This window comes from Hyaena hyaena, unplaced genomic scaffold, assembly GCF_003009895.1.
Source record: "Hyaena hyaena isolate Hyena2069 unplaced genomic scaffold, ASM300989v1 scaffold_228, whole genome shotgun sequence".
Classification (NCBI taxonomy): domain Eukaryota; kingdom Metazoa; phylum Chordata; class Mammalia; order Carnivora; family Hyaenidae; genus Hyaena; species Hyaena hyaena.
This window is the reverse complement of record NW_024080860.1, coordinates 1,407,034-1,428,632: the sequence shown is the minus strand read 5'-3', so window position 1 is coordinate 1,428,632 and position 21,599 is coordinate 1,407,034. Positions and strand designations below refer to the sequence as shown.

The following is a 21,599-nucleotide window of genomic DNA, read 5'->3' as shown; positions in this document are numbered from 1 at the left end:
ATATCAGCAACAGCCTTGCGCTGGCACGGGGCCATGGAGCACACTCTGAACAGAGCTGATCTGGACAGCGCACGCCTTTTATAAATAAGCCGGGAGGACGCCTGCTAGGGCCACGTGCACGCCGGCCAGAAGTCAGGGGAATGAGGAACCCACTTCACAATACAGTACAAACCCAAGCAACAGAAAAGAGTCACTCCTTTATACACAGAACTTTACGTTCTTAAATGATAAAGTCCTTAATTTCCGGGGGGGAGGTATGAAAAATTATTTCCCTGATGTCGGGCCGTCCCCCAGCATGAGAATTCTGTGGCCAGCGCAGCATGCATGGGATGGACTGCCTGCACCTGCCAGCTGGGGCCGTAGCTGCCAGTGTTTTCTGTCCCATGAAGCGGGGGCGCCTGGGGGGCTCGGTCAATGGAGTGTCTGACTCTCGGTTTCAGTTCAGGTCATGATCTCACGGCTTGTGAGTCTGGAGCCCCGTGTCAGGCTCTGTGCTGACAGCACAGAGCCTGCTTGGGAGTCTCTCTCTCCCTCTCTGCCCCTCCCCTGCTCATGCCCCCAGCACACAGCAGGACCCTTTCTGTCACCTTCTTCAGATCTTTGCACAGCCGTCACTGGGTCAGTGGGGCTTTTCCTGACAATCTTAATAAGATCCCAGTGCCTGGGTGGTTCAATTGGTTAAGCATCTGACCTTTGATTTCGGCTCAGGTGATGGTCTCACCGTTCATGCGGTCAAGCCCCATGTCAGCTCTGTGCTCTTGGTGCGGGGCCTGCTTGGGATTTTCTCTCTCAGCCCCTCCCCCACTTGCGTGTGCTTGCTCTCTCTCTCTCAAAAATAAATACTTTAAAAAAATACAAATCCATAAAACCCCACCACCTCGCCCAAGTCTGACCCCGTGCCCCTCCCCCACTTCAGCTTCTTGGTGGCCTAGTTCCAATGCTCTTTATGCTACTGACCAGCGTACCTGGTGCGTCTCACAGGCCCGGCCTCCTCCCACTGACTAGATGCTCAGGAACAACAGGGACCGTCGTCCTTGTGCTTACCGTTTGCACCTGGTTCCTGAAGGGCACCCAGTAAATCCTTGTCCTCGCCCGAATCCAGCCGCGGTTGCCGTGTGCACAGGAAGGTGGTACAGGGAGGGCGTTGGGTCCACCCTCGCGGGGCAGGCGGTCGCGGCTCACCCCGAGCTCACCGTCCACCGCCCTCGGCCTGGGTGTCATTGCCCACACCCTGCCCGAAGCCCGGGCGGCTCTGTCACGTGCTTTCTCCCCTGCAGGAGCAGGCCATAGAGGTGCTGACCCGCTCCAGCCTGGAAGTGGAGTTGGCCGCCAAAGAGCGGGAGATCGCCCAGCTGGTGGAGGACGTGCAGCGGCTTCAGGCCAGCCTCACGAAGCTGCGTGAGAACTCGGCCAGCCAGATCTCCCAGCTCGAGCAGCAGCTGAGTGCCAAGAACAGCACGCTCAAAGTAAGGGCGCCGGGGGCCACGGGCCGGGGGAGGGCCACCCCTGCGCGCGCATGTGCCACCCCTGCCTTCCTCCGCACCCGGCCCTGGAGGGAGTCTGGGGCCAGCTGGCTCCCCACTGACACCCACAGCCCTCCAGCGGGTCACCTCTGTCCCCGGCCTCGGGGACATGTGCTGAGAGTGTGTGGTGACCGTGGCGAGAGCCCTCATCCCAGAAGCCGCCTCCTTCGCCCCGCTGTGGCTGTCGCATAAGTAGATCTCATGTTTGCGATCTGCGTGGGTAATGGATGGAATTCATTCTCCGCTAAAGAGCCAGAGTGACCTCTTGGGCTCTCCTCAGTCTCAACTCCAATCATCAAGCAGAGTTTTTCCTCTGGTGAGAACAGCGAGGTTCCCCTGGACACATCTGTCCGAAGCCTGGATGCACTGGGGCCATCAGATCTTTCTGGAAAGCATCTTGTCTGGAACTGACCGCAAGTAGGGAAACCTTGAACCTCCACAAGGGAGCTAGACGCAGGGTCCTCGAGCCGAAGACAGGGAGAGTGCCTTTGAACCCTTCCCAGCTCTTGCCTGAACGGCACTGCCCTCAACGGGCCATCCCCTGCAGGCAGCGCTTGGGAGAAGGCCCCGTCCCCAGTGCCCAGCCACTGCCACGCTTCCCAAGCTGGGTTGTCAGGCCACCATTTTACACACTGGCCGGTGAAGGGTTCAAGCAGTTGCCAAGGGCCAAGGTCGCAGACTGTCTGCACAGACGTGCCCTTCATCCAGCTCTGCTTACCTTTTGGTACATTGTTTAAAAATACTTAAATATTGGGGCGCCTGGGTGGCTTAGTCAGTTGAGCGTCCGACTTTCGCTTGGGTCATGATCTCGCGGTTCGTGGGTTCGAGCCCCGCGTCGGGCTCTGTGCTGACTGCCAGCTCAGGGCCTGGAGCCTGTTTCAGTCTGTGACTCCCTCTCTCTCTGACCCTCCCCTGCTCACGCTGTCTCTCTCTCTCTCCTAGAAATAAATAAAAAAAATATATATATATATAAAAAAATACTTAAATACTTGATTTAAGCTATTTCCAGCCTGTTGCAGTTAGCGTACCATGAAGGTAATCCTCGCACCCTAGATTTCTGGTGCACCAGGACCACAGGGCCTCCTTGGAGGTGTCTTATTGACAATAGGTGACAGGACTAGTGACGTGTGGCCCCCGCTCCGCTGTGCCTCCCCTGCCTGCACGACGCCCTCCGGGGCCTTCTGTCCTGCCCCACTTTGTGCGCAGAGCGCCCGAGTGACAGCCAAGCACAGCCATCCATAAATAAATGCAGCGCATCCAGAGGAGTTAGGAAAAAAACATCAGGGAAACTTTCTCTTGTATAAAGTACTTCCAGAATATAGTTAGGCCCATTTGGATTTTTTTTTTTTTTAATACTGACATTATCCTTCCGGCGCATGACCCTGTCTCTGAGCTAGAGCTGAGTTTCCAGCAGGTCTGTGCTCCCGGCAGCCTGCTGGCCTGACCTCGCTGGCTCAGGGCACCCACCGTCCGAGAAACCGCCGGGTGCCTGGGCCCCTCGGGAGAGCCAGTCCTGCTGACTTTGGGGAGAAGGTTGAGACCCGGTCACATTTGTCATCAGCCCCGTGACATTGATTTCTTCTGAGTTTTTTACTCTCCCATCAGCCTGCCCAGTGAGCACCAGCACTCATTTTTTACTTCTGTATTAAATCTAATTTTCTCATGTTATAGCCACTTCTGACCCCAGCAGTGGCATTATTATTAGATAATTTGCCTTTCTCTCCTTTGTTACCGTTAAGGGGTCTGACTCCAATACAGTCCTGCATCTGACTATGAGAAGAAGGCTATAGACCTTACATTTTTTATTATAGAGCAATTTCTTTTAAATCAGTTAAGGTTTTAATGTTTGCCTTCTCAAAAAAAAAAAAATGAAACGCAGTTTCACAAATTAATGTTCTTTACCCGTATCTTGGGGGAATTCTTTAATACGGTGCAGTTAATGAAACAATTTGGCAATACTTCTTCCAAAATTACCGCTCCCTTATCTTCATCTGATCTAATAATCAAAACAGATCCTCTACTAACAAGACTTCTCTGATTCTAATTATCTTAACCCCTTGTCACCAGGAGTGAAGATCTCCCCAATATCGAACCCACACACAGAAGGCGTGAGCCTCCCCAAAACAAGTGCCTCTCCCTCCCCCCACCCAAAGGAGTGAGGTTCATTGAACGAGATACCTTCCCAGGGCTTTTTTTTTTTTCCTAGTGTGTATAATTTATAGTCTCAAATCTAAACTAAACAGCAATACAATTATTAAGAAAATATGAATGAGACCTGTCAAATGGGCCTTCTGCTGCTTTCTTGCAATGGGGGGGAGGGGGAAGGGGAGGGCTTCTGACCCAGCATCAGTAGAGCAGTAGCTTCTCAGAAGCAGCCAGGAGCTGCACCTGAACTTCCCCTGGGGCTTTCCTTTCCTCCCCCTCCCCCTCCTTCTCCCACCCCAACCAGCCCCTTCCTTCTTGGGCCATGTCGTTTGGCTCTTCTCGGGGTTTCTCGAGCAGTACACAGTGGCACACCCTGAAATGGATGTACCTGGGGACTCCCCGGTTTGCTCTCTCTGACACCTTGAAGCTCTCCATCTCTTGCCACCAGTATTTCCTCCCTTCGCCTAAACAGTCGATTGGCAACTCCATGAGGGTAGATTGACAGGTGGATGTTTTCCAGTCTCTCTCCCCCCACCCCACTCCCCCAGGTTCTACTTTCTCAAGCCAAGATCACCCTAAACACATCGCTATCCACACAGAGTGGTGCACCCTCTAACCTTTAAATAGACACCGAAATGCACTCAGAAGTGGGCGATGGTTCTTCCTGTCTAATCTGACAAGTGCTCAAGCACTGCGCCTCTTGCACAGGGTAATTCTGTATTTGTAATTAATGAAATAACCCGACTGCCATTACAAGCCTGCTATTTTTGATAACTCTATTCTGTGGTCGGTTGGAGCTCTTCAATACGGAGGCAGGATAATTAGGCAGTCACCTGCACCGTACATGCTAAAGCACAGGAAATAATGCTCCAATAAATAGCTTCCATTTAAAATGGCTATTTATAAGAAAGGCTAGCTAAAAGAATGCCAGCCTCCCAGGAGGAGAAATTATATTTTCTAAAGATGGGTACTTCCCCACTGAGGGGGAGAGGGGTGGGCAGGTGTATTAGAATCACCTGGTGGGGGGGGGGCTGTCTCCAGACCACACGCCTCCCCAACTCTGTCCCCCTTGCCCCTATCTCCTGCAAGGTCCTGTTGAGCCACCGTGGAGCCCGCCTTGTCCCTTGGGGGTTGGGCCAGGGTAAAAAAAAGTAATAACTACTTCTGTAGCCTCACTCGATGCCTCTGATCCTGGACGCGGCCTCACTGGCAGCAGGTTCGCTCTGCACTGAGGCCGCCTTCCGTACCGTTTCAGGGAGCATCTTCTCAGCGTCTCGGGCTCACCACACAGGCAGGTGTAATGATGATCCGGTCTTACCGAGGAGGTCACTGAGGTTAGGAGAGGCCCGTGCCCACGCCTGCCTGCCAGCAGGAGTGACCTAGCCTGGACGGCACAGGCGAGCCCGAACCCGAGCTCCCCATGCCTTGTCCTGGCTGGATCTTGAAGACCGTGGGAGCGCAGATTCAGGGAGAGGAAAGAAGGAGGCTCCATGGCGGTGGGAGCCAGGGGGGAGATGGCCTTGGCCCAGGAAGCAGAGGCGATCTACGCAGCCATGGCGGTGAGGCCCCAGGGGAGATCACGCTGGGCTCAGTCTCCCAAACACTGGGGGGGCTCTGTGCTAGCGGCCTCGAGAGCCATGTGAGGGTTGAGGGGGGAACTGGGGACCACAAGTGGGCCCCTCCAGAAGGCTGGGCCCGTTTCTGGAAATGCTTTCGGGAGCCGAGGGCTTGCGGGAACCTATAGCGAGTCCTCTTGGCAAGGCACCCATGCCCGGTCACCTGCAGGCTGCCCCCGGCTCGCGGCATGCCTAGTGGCCCATGATGGTCAGTGTCCCAGTGGCCTGAGCCTGGAGCCTGGACCCTCCTGGTCTGTGGCGCCGCCATTCCATGAGGAGTTGGCTGCGTGGGTCACCCCTGGACCACGGCTCATGGAAACCAGAAGTGATGGGAGCGAGCCCTCCAGTGTAACTGTCACTGCCCCTCCATGGCCCGACCCTGTGCACACTGGGGCCCCTGGGCTTCCCCCCACTCCGCCACCCCCAGCATCCATAGGCCTCGAATTTGCATACCTGCGACCTCTCCCCAAGGAACCGCAGATACCAAACGGGCTTCCCGTGCAGGTGGAAGCCTAAGCCTGGACCTCAGAGATGCCGTGTCTACCTGAGGGGCTGGGCCTCAGACACCCTCTCCCCCTGTCCCCACCATGGACTGGGAGCCTGGTCACATCTCCTCATTCGTGACTGGGAGCCCCCCAGTCCAGGGGTCCCCGTGAAGACAAGGGGTCACACCCCGATGCCCCTGGCCGGTGCTGCCGATCCTAAGAGAACACTGCTAAAAGTCTGGCTCTGACCATCTGGAGGGAAAGATGGAGGTGTCTGCACGCAGCAGCGCCATCACCTGACCAGCCTGCCATCTGCTTTGTGGCAAAGATATGTTACTGCCCTGACCCCTGTGGAGCCAGCCAGAAGAAAGTCCTTCCCAAGGGTTTCTGCAGCAGAGGCCCCTTCAGCTGGTGGCCCCAAAGCTTGGGGCGCCCACATCAGACACCGCATAAGACAGGTGTCTTTTATAAAGGTAGCATCTGCGTTTTACAGGTGAAGAAACTGAGAAGTTCAGTGTCGTGTTCAAGGTCACCCCGCAACAAAGTGGCAGAGCCAGGCCTTGGCCCTCATCTGTCGGGCTCTGGGGCCCCAGCTTCCAGCGAGCGCCTGGCTTGGCCTCAGCAATGAGGCTTCTCAGTTCCTCCTGGAATTGCCAGCAGGTGCAGTGGCCTCTGTTCTAACTAGGTCTGATCGTAGAACCCGGTGATTTGTTTGCCCTCTGGGCAGGCAGCCACCTCTGCAGAAGTGACACCACAAGTAAACGAGATTGTGTTTGGGACACGGAACCGGCCCACCCTGAGGAGCACCAGCAAAATCTGGAAGGAGCCTTCCTCCACAGAGAACAGCAGACGGAGCACCTGTAGCCCTTTCCAGATTGAGAGTTTTGGAAACTAAACTTCACACGCATTCAGCAGGGAGCTCCTGGTCAGAAGCCCAAGCAGAGGACCCTTCATCTTCTGCCCCTTCACGCCACTATACGAGTGTGGCTCTGGGGACGTCACACGCCCCAGAGGCCTTGGTGAAGATGGGCTTGAGGTGCTCACAGGTCGGGATGGGCTTTGTCAGGCAGCCCTGCCTGGCCCGCATCCAGCCGTCTGCCCAGAGAAATGAACATCAGAGGTTTAGAGAAACGGTCTTGGGTTCTTCTTGATTAAGATGCCCCTGGGGAGATGACAGAAATTTCAGCAAAAGCTATTTCAGTTCTCAGCGAAAAATGTCACCTCCGACCAAGTTACAGGCCTCCAGTCCTAAAACCTTCTAATTAGGGCCTGTCACAGGTCTGCAAAGCTGTGCTCCCTGGGGGGCTGGGCTGTGATGACAGGCCCGCATCAAAGGCCCTGGGGCACCTCATCTACATCAGGACCTTGCCCTATGCTCTTCTGCTCAGCCCTTTGAGGTCATTGCTGCCCTTCCCGTATTTCACAGATGAAACACTTATCACCGAGCCCCAAGGTGTCCGGCTTGTAAGTGACAGAACTGACTCCGGGTTCAGCGCCGCCTCGGGTTCTGAAGGGCTCCGTATTTTCCCCTCGCACTGTCCTCCTTCCTGTCTTTCTCATGATCCCTGAACACAACCAAACTTTGTGTGTCCCAAATCCAGCACTCATGAACTGCAATCTGAAAGGTGCTTTACATCCCCGTGACCGCAAGCCATCTTTCCTTCAGGGGTGCTCCCTGCGCTCGATTATAGGGGAAGGAAGTAATCACTTCTTCCAGAGCTCCTTCAACCCCTCGTGTTAGAAGAGGAGTGGCTGCTACCCCCTGTTTGATGAGAATGAGAAACCATTACACAGCTGACAAGGGGTCATGAAAAAGGCACCAGGGCAGAACGGTTTTACACCACAGGGATACACAAGAAACTGCCAGCAAAGGCAACAGGAAAAGATGAGCGAAATGAGTTTAGTTTACAGAACGCCCGAATCCTTTAACAGCGGGCAGACTGAGGTGCAGGTTGAGTGTCAAGCCTGATGGGCCAGATGGGCGTCTCTTCCCCAAACTTTAGAACATTCTCTCTCAGCCGTCCTTAAACTGTGGCTGTGGTCATGGCCAGCCCACTCAGAACCCTGTAGATGGGAACGCGTTGTCGATTCGGGCCCTGGGATTTGCTCCCCCAGGCCTGGAAATCTGCAAGTCGTCTGCCATCCCCTGCCCCAGCTGGGTCTGTCTTCCTTCTGCTCTGCAGGAGGTCAAGAGCAGACTAGACCAAACACCCTCACAGCAGAGCGCATCCTCTGCTGACCACCCAGAGCTAAAGGCCCCCGCAGCAAGAAAGCCCTGCAGAGCTCTGTGCAAATCAATTACATCAACACCCCGTGAGCTTGCAGCCCTTAATGGGGCACGTCGGAGCATCACGGTGCCTGGGGAGTGGGCTGCCTCACCCTCCCACTGAAGGGCCTGTGAGGGCCCGCCCGTAGGATTCAGACAAAAAGACATCTCGATGGGTCTCCACTCTGAAAACACCCATGTCTGTGGGTGGGGGGTGGTGTCTGGGGGTGCAAATGCTTCTCTTCCCCGATGCCAGCACTCCACGACAGGACCTATACCTCATGTTAGCAGGGTCCCCGCCAGAGGTGTTGGCACGTGACTGCCTGTGTCAGCCAGCCTAACATATTTCGGGAAAAGCCACGCGCTGACTTTAAATCGCTGAGAACGTCTCTCCATTCTGTTTGCCATTTCACGGTATTTCATACAAAATGGCCTTTTCCTTGTTCTGTTCTCCACTTACGTAAAGCCTTATCCCACTTCGGTTACGTGTTATGCGAATATGTGACCACGCCCGCATGTGTGCCAATTCGTACCCGTCCATGGCTACTCATACACACACGTGCCAGCCCAGAAGCCTGAGGGCCAACAGGCGACCCCACATGTCGTCACCATTCATTTCTACGGCCGGCCAGATGTTTTACAGGTGGCGATGGCTGTCCTGGTCCATACAGGCTCCCATAATAGAACACACCAACCTGGGCGGTGTAAGCCACAGACATTTTGTTCTCAGAGCTCTGGAGGCTGGAAATCCAGCATCAAGGCTCTGGCAAATTCCGTATCTGATGGGGGCCCCCCTCCTGGTTCGCAGACTGCCATCTGTCCCCACATACCTCGCGGGGCAAGGGAGCTCTGTGGGGTCTCTTTGATAAGGGTGCTCATCTCATTCACGGAGCTCCCCCCTCACGCCCCAGTCACCCCCCAAAGACCTCACCTCCTCACACCATCACCTGCGGGGTTAGGATGCGACACACGCATTTGGGGGGTTTGGTGGGGGACACAACCATTTGCCTCTTAGCAAAGTCCATCCACCTTGTTCAGACATGGCCACTAATAAACTTTTTCTGTTTGCAGCAACTGGAGGAAAAGCTTAAAGGACAGGCCGACTATGAGGAAGTAAAGAAAGAACTAAGGTAAGAGTGGAGACCCCCGCTTGGCCACCCGCAAGTCGGAGGTCCTTGCCCTGGGCCACCCAGTGCTGCAGCCGTTTGCACTTGGGCCTGTGCCCGAATTCTCTGGACTTTCCGTAAAACTCTGTGCGCTTACAACAGGCCCACATGCACAGGATAAAGGGAGACGTTGCCTTTTGAGCAATTGTAAAACACGAGGCCACATTGCAGGGAGAAGTTCCCTGACCTGGAGCAGACAGTGCTTTCCCGGTGAAAGAGTACATGTGGCCTCCCCCCACCCCACCCCCACCCACCCACCTGCGGATGCCAGCACTTTCTTCTCTCATCGTCCACTTCCACCCCCCGCCCTCCGCAAGAGGCAACAGCTGAAAGCCTGTTCCCCTTCCTGTGCTAAGGCTGACATTCTCAGAAGTCCCCTCCTCATGCGGGCCTCCCTGGCTCGCCCTGCCGCCCCACATTCCCTCCCCCAGGCTGCCCCCGCCCTGGAGTTCATGGGCACCCCCACAGTGCACAGGGCCCCACTTCTCCCCCACCCCATCTGGCTTCAGAGTCTATCCCCAGGCAGCCCTGCCTCTGTGGCTGGGCCGTCAGACACTGCGAAGTCAGTCACCCCGCCCTGTGGGCCCGTGCTCTCTGCTGCTGCTGAAACATGGGTCCTTCTGCCACCGCCCCCCCCCCAGCCCGTCCACAGACACCCTGACGTCCTGTAGCCTCCCCCTTGGCCTCCACATCCCCGCTCGGACCTCTGCGTCTCCCTCCCATCCCTCCAGGCTGACCCTCCACCCGCACCTCGGATGGATCCCTTCCTGTCCCCCTGCTGTCCCCTCATCTCCTCTCTGTTTCGCTGACATTTTTAATTTCTCCTTTTAAAATAGGCCGACGCCCACTCGCCATGCTGTTCTTTGTATTCTTCACTGCATCCCCCGGGCTTGCTAAGACGCCCGCCCGCCCGCCGGAGGCCTCGTGGACCTCCTCCCCACCGGGTCTCCTGTCGCCTCCCTGGCGAGTCCCCTGCAGGTGGCTCCCCAGCCCCTTGCCCAGCAGTCTCACCCCCTCTAGCCGCAGGCAGCCCTGCAGCGCCCCCTTGGATGCCCCGTACACCTGCCGACATGTAGATCCAGCCTCTTCCAACCGTGGGGTGTATGTTTCTTATCGGCCCAGCCTTCTAGATCTGCCTCTCCTGTCCTCCCGTCCCCTCCTCCCTCTCTTCCTCCCACTCAAAAGGAAACCATGGGTGCCTTCTAGCGTTGAGTCCGAAAACTAATGGGAAGGCCTTCGCCCCAGCCTCCCCGCCCCGCCCCGCCACTGCAGCCTGGCCCTCATCCTCTCCCAGAACTGCACTCGCATTCCCGGTGGCCCTTTCTGTTGCATCTGCGCGTACCGAGGCCCTATGCCTGCATCTGAACGCCCCACTGGGATGGCTTTTCTGCTAAAATATGTTCCGGCCCTCCCACTTCCTGGTGACCCAAGTGCCCTCCCAGACACACACCCCGGGCTCCCTGCCCACCTTGGCGTTCCATAAAATACCTTCCAGGCCCTTCTTAGACACTGACTCTTCCCAAGACAGACCTGTCTCCAGCCCAGTGGGATTTCTGCTGCCAGGGGCACCCACCAGGTTTTCACGTTCACACACTCTTTGGATTTTTTGTCTTCTATGCATATGATGGCCAATGGCGTTCACACGGGTGAGGGGCAGAGTGGTCTCAGTCCTCCCGAGTGCCAGGCACCTAAGGGGCCATCGGTAAAGATTTGCTGAATAAATTGAAAAGACACTGGCATTTGGGGTATAAGCTTATAGACTCACTCCAGTCTTTTGTTACTTAAAGAAGATCTCAGACAAGAATATAGTTGCGCACATGAAGGCCATAAAAAAAGACAAGTTCCAGACTGCTCGTCACTTCTCTCCTGGCTGATGCAACGGGGCCCCGAGTTCTTACTATTTTCAATAGCTCACCATAAAATAAAATTATGAGGTTCCCTCCCCCCGCTCCACCCCTCCCCGCCAGCTGCTCTTTCGTTCCTGTTTTGTTAGTCTACGTGACAAGGGCCACTCTGTGAAGATATAACCACAGATAGACTAAGCCGTTGGCTTCTCACTGGCTGCCACGGTGGCTGTGGCAGAGATGGGTCTCCTGGGGTGCTGGCATTTTTACACCATGCTCTCTTGGTGACACTTCCGTGGAGCTTCAGGAGGGCAGATGCCAAAGTCACGGCCGTAAGAATTCCGGGAGAGCGCAGGTAGCCCACTGCCTGGGACCACGGAGGTTCTCACTCGCCTCCCTGAGCTCCTGAGGTCATGTGGACTCACAGAAAGGAAAGGGTGTCCCCTTGAAAGGAACACTGGAAATCGTGGTTCTGGGCACCTGAACTCAACTCTGCTGTGGGACTTGTTGAAACAGGCCTGGACAAAGTGATTTCAGTGATAAGGAGAACAAAGAAGAAATAGTCCTGCTCCGCCACATGGCCAAGGGCTACGGAGCAGGTCTGTGGGCCAGCCTTTGGGCCATCCAACTTGGGACCTCGCTCTTTGACCATTTCCCTGGGCCCAGGTGCCAGGCACCCAGGGAGCGTCGGGCCCCGGGGTGGGGGGGAGGGGCAGGTAGGAGGGATAAGCTTTCTCTCTCTGGCTTCCTTCTTACGACTTTTCCATTCCCTGTAAGCTTGACAAATACATTCCACTTGCAACAATGTTATGTCTGTGTTCAACTTTAAAATTATACTCTGAACAGCCCTGGTGTGATTCCATATGGAATGATTTACATGCTGGGCAAGAAACTTTTGCGGGCCAACTGCTAGTTGAATAGCTCTTCTAGAGACGCTATCAGATTATAATGCTGCCAGGGAGGTGGCTAGGGCTGTCGGTTCCTCCATTCCTGGAGTGCAGTGATGACGGGTGTGGCGGCCGCCAAAGGCCCACGTGGAAAATGACCGCTCTGTCTTGCTCTCCACAGCATTCTGAAATCCATGGAGTTTGCGCCGTCCGAGGGAGCTGGGACACAGGTACACGGTCTCATTTGCTTCCAGTGTGGGAGAGGGTCAGCTCGCCGCGGCCGCGGTCCATCCCCAGGGCGCGGGGTCTCGTGCTCAAAATTCCTACGAGACCTCCCACCGGCCGCTGACGAGCAATTTCTCAGGAAACTTAAGCAAGTTCAGGCACATTATCTTTAATGTAAAAAGGCGAGAAGAGTCCGTGTTTTCCAAACTGGTAGCTCTGTTCACATGACACTGTGATTTCACTTGGGCGGGCACTAAGAACAGGGCTAAAAACAGTTTTAGATTATGTCAGCGACCCACCCAAAATGGACTGGCTTTTATTATCTGCCGCCTCACATGGCAAAGGGACGGGGCAAGATGACAGCGGCACACTGTCTACCTGGTGGCCACGTAGACTTCAAGGCCCCAAGCGGAAGCCTGCTCCTGGTGCCCAAGCGGGGCTGGTAACCTCGGCAGTGACCTTCAGACAGGTCAGCGGCTCGGCAGCCACTCCTGGTGCCAGATGAGGCACGGGTCTAGACGCCTTGAACGGGGCGGGGACAGGATAGAGTGTGATTAGATGCCCCACATGTGTAAAAGAAGGACAGCTCCAAGCGGAATGCATTCCTTTGGAGAGGAACTTGAGCAGTTCCCCTGTGGGCATGGCCTTTGCCAGCGGCAGGCAGATCACTGTAACAAGTCGGAGTCCCTGGAGAGCCGGTAGCTCGAGCCATCAGAGCAGGGGTTGCAGGGTCCTGGTGGCCCCGGGGCGCGGGAGGGTGGCCGGCCCCGCGGTGAGCCCTGCTCTGCCCCATCCAGGACGCATCCAAGCCCCTGGAGGTGCTGCTGCTCGAGAAGAACCGCTCACTGCAGTCCGAGAATGCCGCACTGCGCATCTCCAACAGCGACCTGAGCGGTAGGTTGACGGCGTCGCACGCCGAGCTCGGTCCCTTTCAGGGGTCGAGGAAGAGGAAGGTGAACCGTGAGTCTGGGGCCGATGCATGACGGGAACATCACCGGTTGCTGCCAGCCTTGACTAATGAGTGCTTGGTCTCCTCCTGGTCCTCCTCACTGCTCCTCCCCTCCCCTCTGCCCCGCTTAAAGATGGTCGAGGCCAGATGTGTGGCCGCAGGGCGCCTGCGGAGGTCAGTTAGGGCCAGTGTTGCGGGACATTCAGGAGGGACACTCGGAGGATGTTGGCTTTTCTGGTCTTTTCCCAGTTGTGCGGCCTCTCTCTTGTTGGTGTTTCCGGGGCTGCTTCCAGAGGCCCGGCCAGCCTCAGTGGAGCTCTTCTTCCTTCGTCAGGTTTTCCTTGGGAGGACATCCCCATCCTTAGCCTTTCTTTGCTCGTCCCAAAATGGTGGCGTCACTGACTGCTTCTGGTTTTGGCAGCTGGTAAACCGTTTAACAGTGTCTCGGGCTCCGATGATATTTCGTTCTTAAAATGCGCGTGCCTTCGATCGAGCGGACTCGGTACAGTGCATTCGCCTCAGAGCAAGTGGTGTGAGAGAACCCTTTGGTCCCAAAATGTCAGTGTTTGCTGCTCCTCAGGCGGGGCCCTTCTGGTAGTAGCTCGAATGCTAGCGGCCCGATCCGAGGCCCCGCGACCTGTCGACTCTGTACTGTGTGTGGTACCGGCTCCTTGTCACTGTAGGACTTTAAATCGATGTCGAGGGGACTCTCCAGGCTGCAACGTACAAGAAAGGTGCAAACATAAAATGCATGTTGCCTGTTTCGGGGGGCCTTGTTTGGCTAACTTACAAATTCAATCGAAAAACAGACCAACACACCTCATTGGCCCTTGTAAAATCCGCACTTTTTGGTTGGTTTTTTTTTCCCTTTTGTGGGGCAAACTCTGCATCTTGGTCTTGGTTTTTTTTTTCCCTTTTGAATCCCCCATAATGCATTATGTTTGCCCTTCCTTGTAGGGTCAGCCAGGAGGAAAGGGAAAGACCAGCCTGAGAGTCAGCGCCCTGGATTGCCGGCCTCCCCTCCTCCTCAGTTGCCCCGCAACACGGGGGAGCAGGCCTCCAATACTAACGGTACCCACCAGTTCTCACCAACGGGGTTAACGCAAGACTTTTTCAGCTCATCCCTGGCAAGCCCCAGCCTGCCCCTGGCTTCTACGGGAAAATTTGCACTAAACTCTCTCCTCCAGCGACAGCTAATGCAGTCCTTCTACTCCAAGGCCATGCAGGAAGCAGGAAGCACAAGCGTGATTTTTTCAACAGGTCCATACAGCACAAACTCCATATCTTCCCAAAGTCCGTTACAGCAGAGCCCAGATGTAAATGGCATGGCCCCATCCCCCAGCCAGTCTGAAAGTGCTGGGAGCGTCTCCGAGGGCGAGGAGATAGACACTGCAGAAATCGCCCGGCAGGTGAAGGAACAGTTGATCAAGCACAATATTGGACAGCGCATTTTCGGACATTACGTCTTGGGACTGTCTCAAGGGTCCGTGAGCGAGATTCTGGCCCGACCCAAGCCGTGGAATAAACTGACCGTTCGCGGCAAGGAGCCCTTCCACAAGATGAAGCAGTTCCTCTCGGATGAGCAGAACATCCTGGCACTCCGCAGCATCCAAGGCAGACAAAGAGGTGAGACACTCGCGGGGCTGGGCGCCAGCGGGTGCGCGGGGCTGGGCGCCAGCGGGTGCGCGCAGCACGGAGCTTTGTGCGCGTGCGCCGAAACACCCATGCCTCACGTCAAGTCGGATTCCGTTCGGTGCTACCATTTCTGGGGGCCGGGGATCGGCCGACCGATCTGGGGGGCCGGGCGTCTGACACTCGCCCAGCCCCTCGCACGTAGTAAACTCAGAACCAAAGTGCCACGTAGCAGATCGCGCGGAATGACATCCAGTACAATGCCCCGATGTGTGTCGCGCCCAGCGGTCCGAGTGGCAGTGGGCGCCGGCCTCGCGTGGGAGGAGCCCTCGGGTAGCGCCCAGCCCCAGAGCAGCCACCGGTGGGGAGAGCGTAGCAGCCACGTGCCCTCTCCTTGTCCCACACGCATAGGGCGCGTGTCCTGTGGCCAGCTCTCCCCCCTACCCCCACCATGACTTTCTGCCAGCCATTCCCTTAGCCCTGTAAGCCCAACACACCTGCCTCGAGTAAGACCCGGGAAAGTTCTGTGAAAACACCCTTCCTCCCCCACCCTACACAAAATGACGAAAGTCACTCACACCCCCGATGGAAAGAATCCCCGTCCCTCTTGAAGGACAGGATCCTTCCATTCCACCAGCAGTGGTAGAAAAGGGTAATCTTACCAGACACTGGAGACACAGCACACAGGGGAGGGAGATGTTTCCCACAGCGTCGACTTGCACAAAGCACGTCGAGCTTTCTGTGGCCGTGTTAGCTGAAATTGACTGTCTTTGGATGATTAATGTGCACTTCGTTCCGGGGGCTGGCGGGCGATGCGCTTGGCGGCAGGCAGTGCTCCCTCCCTTTGGCCCTTGTGGCTTCGGTGCTTCGGGCCAGTCCTTAGGTCTGTCTGATCTTCCACAGCAGAGCCGTGGCCTCTGCGGGCCAGCTGGCCAGGGAGAGGCCTCTCCGAAGTCTCTAGTAACTCCCGAGGCGTACAGGAAGCCCTGAGCCCTCTCTGTAGTGACAGGCGGCTCAGATGCCATGTCACACAGCCCATATAGTCAACACCACCGTCCCCCTGATTGTTTTGTTCTTACCACACTTGTTTTTCAACAGAGAATCCAGGCCAGAGCCTGAACAGACTATTTCAGGAAGTACCGAAACGAAGAAATGGGTCTGAAGGTATGTCGCAGGCAGGTGTTTTTCTTTGCAGTTAGTAAAACCTAGGAAGCAGCATGTCCTTAGCTGTGCATTTGGGTTAAAACTGCAGTGTGATTCTGGCCTGGAACCTGATGGAAAAACAGCTAGTAAGTATAAAACAAAGCACGGGCGCAAGTACGCACAGCCCCTTCCTCCTGAGCTGCCTGCACTCTACCGGGTGCGCAAGAGGTGAGGCGGGGAAGCACCACTAAGAATCAGTCCTCCCCACCGCCCCCAGACCAGACCAGCCCCCCCTCTATTCCCCGTCAGGTGCAAATTACGCCTTTCCCCATTTTCTCAGAGGCAGCCAAGAGCTAAGGATTGTTGCTCTGAGAAAAATCAGGTGCCCGAGGCAATAAGATACTGCTGCTTCCTTGTCCTTCGTTCTAACTCTGAAATACGTTAACGGTGCTACGGAGTGGACAGATTCCAAATGTCATTATCGGGTCTCCTCTGGGCCCTGGCGAGCCAGTGGCCACTGTGCTCCTTGGTGCTGCATATTCACGGGGGCCTCGCCCCAGCGGTGTGCTTGTCTTGCAGTGGTTTGGCGCAGAGGTGCCTTACTTAGTAAGAAGTGGAGAATGAAAATCCGTGGAAGGCTTCCAGAAAGAACTGGGGCCAGCCCTTCGCCCTCTACCCCCGCCCCCACCCCCGGGCCACAGTAGCCTCAGTGCATCTTTGCGACTGGCTACTCGGCAGAGCTTCACCAAGTGACCCGGAGTCAGAATTCTTGCCCTGGAGGGAATCCCTGCAGGCTTCCGCCCTCATTGATAAATTTCTAAGACGCGGCGCGGGGATAATAGAGCCGAAACGTTATGCCGAAATGTTAAATTTCATCCTGTCCACCTTGTACGTGCAAATGACCAATGAGAGATCAGCCCTTCCCCCTCCTTTGCCATCTCTGCTACTTTGGGATCCTGGCGGCAGACAGACGCACAGAACCTCGAGCATAGTCTCAGGCCAAAACAGTCGTTGAGGCTGCGTCTAAATGGCCCGCGGGCACCACTGCCTTTTAATCCCTCATCTATTTTTGCGCTGGATTAAGCGATGTGCTCTCCCTGGCCCCAGCCCACGGGTGCTGTCCAGTTTGGGTAAATGTGAGAGCTCGTCCCGCTGGCCAGATAACACCAGGGAGATGGAGCAGGGGCCCTCCCTGCGCGGGGCCGGGTACCTGTTGTGAAGTTGCACACACATCAGATACGGGTGAAGGGGAGGCCACGCCTGCCTCGGTCACCGTCACCGGCCTCAACTCGGGAGCTATTGATCAGAATGACATCTTCGTGCAGCACTGATTTTGTTTTTGCTTTTGTCCCGTGCATGGGCTTGATGTCATTGGTGTGGCTTCTCCCTGCAGGTAACATCACGACCCGGATCCGAGCCTCCGAGACCGGGTCCGATGAAGCAATCAAGTCCATCCTGGAACAAGCCAAAAGGGAGCTGCAGGTGCAAAAAACCGGTATGGATGCCACTTCTTTGACCACTGCCTTCCAAACTCTGGAGAACTGTCCTAAGGGTTCTGGTTAGCAGTGATTAACCTTTAAAGAAAAAAAGAAAAAGCCAAAGAATGCGTGTTTGCAGGCATTTGGGGCAAGTGCAGAGGGGAACAGGTCTGTGTGATCCAAAAGTTGCCAATAGTGACCGTTCTTTTCATAATGTCATTCCCAGCACTGACATCCCAGCACTGACATCAAGAATGTACTCTCTGCCTAGACTCGCCTTAACTTACTACAAACAAGTGAACAAGTAGTTGGTATCATGTTTCCTCTTTTTTTTTTTAATTTAAAAAAATTTTTTTAACATTTATTAATTTTTGAGAGAGAGAGAGAGAGTGTGTGTGAGTGGGGGAGGGGCAGAGAGAGAGGGAGACACAGAATCCGAGGCAGGTTCCAGGCTCTGAGCTGTCAGCACAGAGCCCAACGCAGGGCTCAAACCCACGAGCAGTGAGATCATGACTTGAGCTGAAGTCGGATGCCCAACCGACTGAGCCACCCAGGCGCCCGTAAACTTCCTCTTTTCAAAGCCATTCAGGCTTTGTTATTGGGATACGTACTTGACTAAACACTGAAAAAGAATGGTCAAAAGATGAATCCTAAGCTGCTTCATGGAGTGAGCACGGCTCAGGAGGGGCACAAATTTGTAGGGGTGGGTGTCCCGCAAGGTCGGCCTCGGGAGGTGGCCGTCGGAGCTCCCCAAAAGCTGCTCCCCAAAAGCTGCCGTGTCTGCCAAGAAGGGAGCTCGTACGCCCCAGCCGTTCCCCGGCTGAGCTGGAATTGAGAGGCACACGACGCTATAGAGTCAGCTCAGACCTTCGGCCGGAGAGCAGACCGAGTGCCAGAGTTCTCTTGCTCTGGGGTTTGACGTATGGACACAGGCCATCCCCGCGGAGGCCCTGCTCATCAGAGCCCCTGCACCATGGACCTGGCCATGGTGGCTGAGGGCGGGCCGCCCCCAGTCCCTCCCCTGACCGCTGGGCCTTCTCCCAGGCCACCCCACTCCCACACGACATTTTGAAAGGTGAGCTCAGAGCTCCCTTCTGGGAACTGGAGCTGGGCTTGGCCTTTTTACTGCTCCCCTCCCCGCCCCCCATCCTATTCAAACCAAGTCCCCACCACGAAAGATGGATCTTGTTTTCCTGCTATTCTTGCTTCTCAAACTCAGGCTCCAAGGGAGGACGATATGTCCAGATATCTGACATGGCAGGTGCTAGATGCAAACCCTGGTCTCTTTGGCTCTTGTCCCCGCACTTTCCCCTCTGCCTCCCTGCAGGAACCCCAGAGGTGGGGGAGACCGGCCTGTGAGGCCTCACACGTGACAGTAGGGGGACCTTCCCTTTGGTGCAGTTCTTACGTTCAAGACCAGAGTGGACGTTTAAGCCAGCCCTCGTCCCGGTGGCCAAGCAGCCAAAAAGTGTGGCGGGGCCCCCTCTGCAGGGGGAAACAGCCCCGAACTGAGGGCAGAAAGGTCCACTTGGCAGGGCGGTTCCAGCTGTGCCCCGTCGTCTTCCGCGAGCCGCTGTCGTGCCCACCACACCAGGTCGTGTGCTAGAGGAGAGGGGACTCCTGTCACCCAGTGAAAGCGCGTCCTCAAGAGGCCTTAGAGGTCATCCCTGGGATTTGAAGCATTTTTTGGCCCCATTTAACGTGGGTAAAGAGCCAGCTTACTTATGGGATTCCTTCCCCCAGGAGTGAAGGTGTCTTGGGGGCGTTCAGCTCTGCATTCTCAGCCAGGACCTGGCTGCATGGCCACCTGGGAGGCAGTCAGACACGCGGTGCGCCGGCCCCTGGGTGGCTCAGCCGGTTAAGTGTCCGACCCTTGGTTTCAACTCAGGTCATCATCTCACAGTTCATGAGTTTGAGCCCCACTTTGGGCTCTGTGCTGACAGTGCGGAGCCAGCTTGGGATTCTCCCTCTCTGCCTCTTCCCGCTCACTGTCTCTCTCGAAATAAATAAACTTAAAACGATTCTTTTTAAAAAATATTATTTTTAAATGCGGTACTGGCCCAGGCACGCACCTGCCTACTCAGTCAGCCCCTCCGGGGCTGGGGCCTGGACATGTGTGTTTTCACTAGCCCAGAGGGCGGTACTGGGGCACAGCCCCCATCAGGAGCCCTTGATCTAGCCCATTACCCGCCCTAAGCTTGCAGATGGCAATCCTGAGGCCTAGTGGTGCCCTGTGATTCCCCAAAGGTCGCAGCCCCGGGATTCTGGGCCAGGGCCTACCTGCTGTCCCCCCACCATCATGGGGCTCTCTGCTGCCACACCACAGTCCCCTGTCCAGAGGAAAATAAGTGTGAGCCAACCCAAACACGGTCACCTGTCAGAGACGCTGGTCTCCCGCCGCAGCTGTTAACAGAAATTTTGTTTCTGAAGTTTGACAAAACCATTACAATTTTGGAATTTAGCGCACAGGAATATTAATTACAAATCATCAAGGATAAAAAAGTCATCAGGGATGACGGCTCGTCCCCGGTGTGTGCCCACTCCCCACGCCCATCACACCCCAGGATAATGAACCCTTTCAGATGGTGCGGAATGGAGGCCAGCAGGTCTCCCAAGCGGTGATGTTAGCCTGTTTGTCCCTGCCCAGGCGGGACGCACACGAGGGTCGCCGACGGAGGGAATGTCTGCAGAGCAGAGCCACTCGGTTCTCCCAGATGGTCCGTGTGTTGTGGGAGGGTCAGGTTAGAAGGAAGCGGAGGGAAAGCACCACGTTCCCGACCGCAGGGGCCAGTCCCGCCACCGTCTCACCTCTGTGTTTGCTCCATGCAGCAGAGCCAGCCCAGCCTTCCTCCACGTCTGGCAGCGGGAGCTCAGACGACGCCATCCGCTCCATCCTGCAGCAGGCCCGCCGCGAGATGGAGGCCCAGCAGGCCGCCCTCGACCCTGCCTTAAAGCCGGCGCCGTTGTCCCAGGCCGACATCGCCATCCTGACCCCCAAGCTGATACCCTCCTCACCCATGTCGTCCGTGTCCAGCTACCCTCCGCTCGCCCTCTCCCTGAAGAAGCCCCCCTCCGCCCCCGACGCCAGCACCTCCGCTCTGCCCAACCCCCCGGCCCTCAAAAAGGAGTCCCAAGACGCGCCCGGGCTGGACCTCCAGGGAGCAGCCGAGCCTGCCCAGGGCGTTCTGAGGCATGTGAAGAACGAGCTGGGCCGCGGCGGCGTGTGGAAGGACCACTGGTGGAGCACCGTGCAGCCCGAGAGGAAGAGCGCCGCTCCTCCCGAGGACACCAAGCTGGAAGAGGCCGGCGGCGCGAAGGAGAAGGGCGGGGGCAGCCAGCCGCGGGCAGAGCGCGGCCAGCTCCAGGGACCCTCGTCGTCGGAGTACTGGAAGGAGTGGCCCAGCGCCGAGTCGCCGTACTCGCAGAGCTCGGAGCTGAGCCTGACCGGAGCCAGCCGCAGCGAGACGCCCCAGAACAGCCCCCTGCCCTCCTCCCCGATCGTGCCCATGTCCAAGCCCGCCAAGCCCTCAGTTCCCCCGCTGACGCCGGAGCAGTACGAGATCTACATGTACCAGGAGGTGGACACCATCGAGCTCACCCGGCAGGTGAAAGAGAAGCTGGCCAAGAATGGCATCTGCCAAAGGATCTTCGGGGAGAAGGTAAGGAGTTGGATTCGGGGGCCTGGGTTTGCCCATCTCTTTTCTCTACTGGAACTTAGCATCTATGTGGAGTTCATGGCCATCACCCATCTAGTGAGGCATGGGGCGGAAAGGTTTATCCACTGCCAGACTTCCGGAGAGGCTGGCCAATGAATGTTCCATTGCTTTCCCTGTCTGGGGCGAGACTCCAGGCTTGGCCGTGTCACCCACCCTGCTCCTTTAGGCTCGCAGTGACATGTGAGGGGGCAGACAGTCACCATTTGACAGATGAGGAAAGTGAGGCTCAGGAAAGTTCACTACAGGCCCCCAGCCGGCCAGTGCCTGAGTTCAAGTCCTGCCTCTCTGCCAAGTGTGGCCCAGATGCATCTCCTCAGGCTTTTTTGGCCAAAATAGATCTGACTGCATAGAGAGATGACCAGTGTGTAGAGAAGGAAGATGTGAGTGACAGGAAAAGCACACGTCATGTGATAGGCATAATCGTACCTGTCTTCCAATTCAGAAGCTTTACCTGTCTGGCCAGGTAAAGCCACCTGCCAAGAATCCACAGCCAGAGGTGGCCCCAGGCACAACTGCCATGCCCA

At 56.2% G+C, this 21,599-nt stretch overlaps 1 protein-coding gene across 8 annotated transcripts in view; it reads left to right on the top strand.

The window, feature by feature from the left end:
- CUX1 (cut like homeobox 1) overlaps positions 1–21,599 on the top strand; it is a 364,880-nt gene that overhangs the window by 274,751 nt on the left and 68,530 nt on the right. For 4 of the 8 annotated variants that reach the window (XM_039243507.1, XM_039243505.1, XM_039243508.1 and 1 more), the window contains 8 exons: positions 1,278–1,466; positions 9,107–9,165; positions 12,114–12,162; positions 12,955–13,051; positions 14,064–14,732; positions 15,837–15,902; positions 17,275–17,376; positions 20,189–21,018. In XM_039243507.1, coding sequence (XP_039099438.1) covers positions 1,278–1,466; positions 9,107–9,165; positions 12,114–12,162; positions 12,955–13,051; positions 14,064–14,732; positions 15,837–15,902; positions 17,275–17,376; positions 20,189–21,018 — 2,061 coding nt within the window. The remainder of the gene's footprint in view (positions 1–1,277; positions 1,467–9,106; positions 9,166–12,113; positions 12,163–12,954; positions 13,052–14,063; positions 14,733–15,836; positions 15,903–17,274; positions 17,377–20,188; positions 21,019–21,599) is intronic. The other 4 variants (XM_039243513.1, XM_039243506.1, XM_039243512.1 and 1 more) reach the window with 2 other exon arrangements.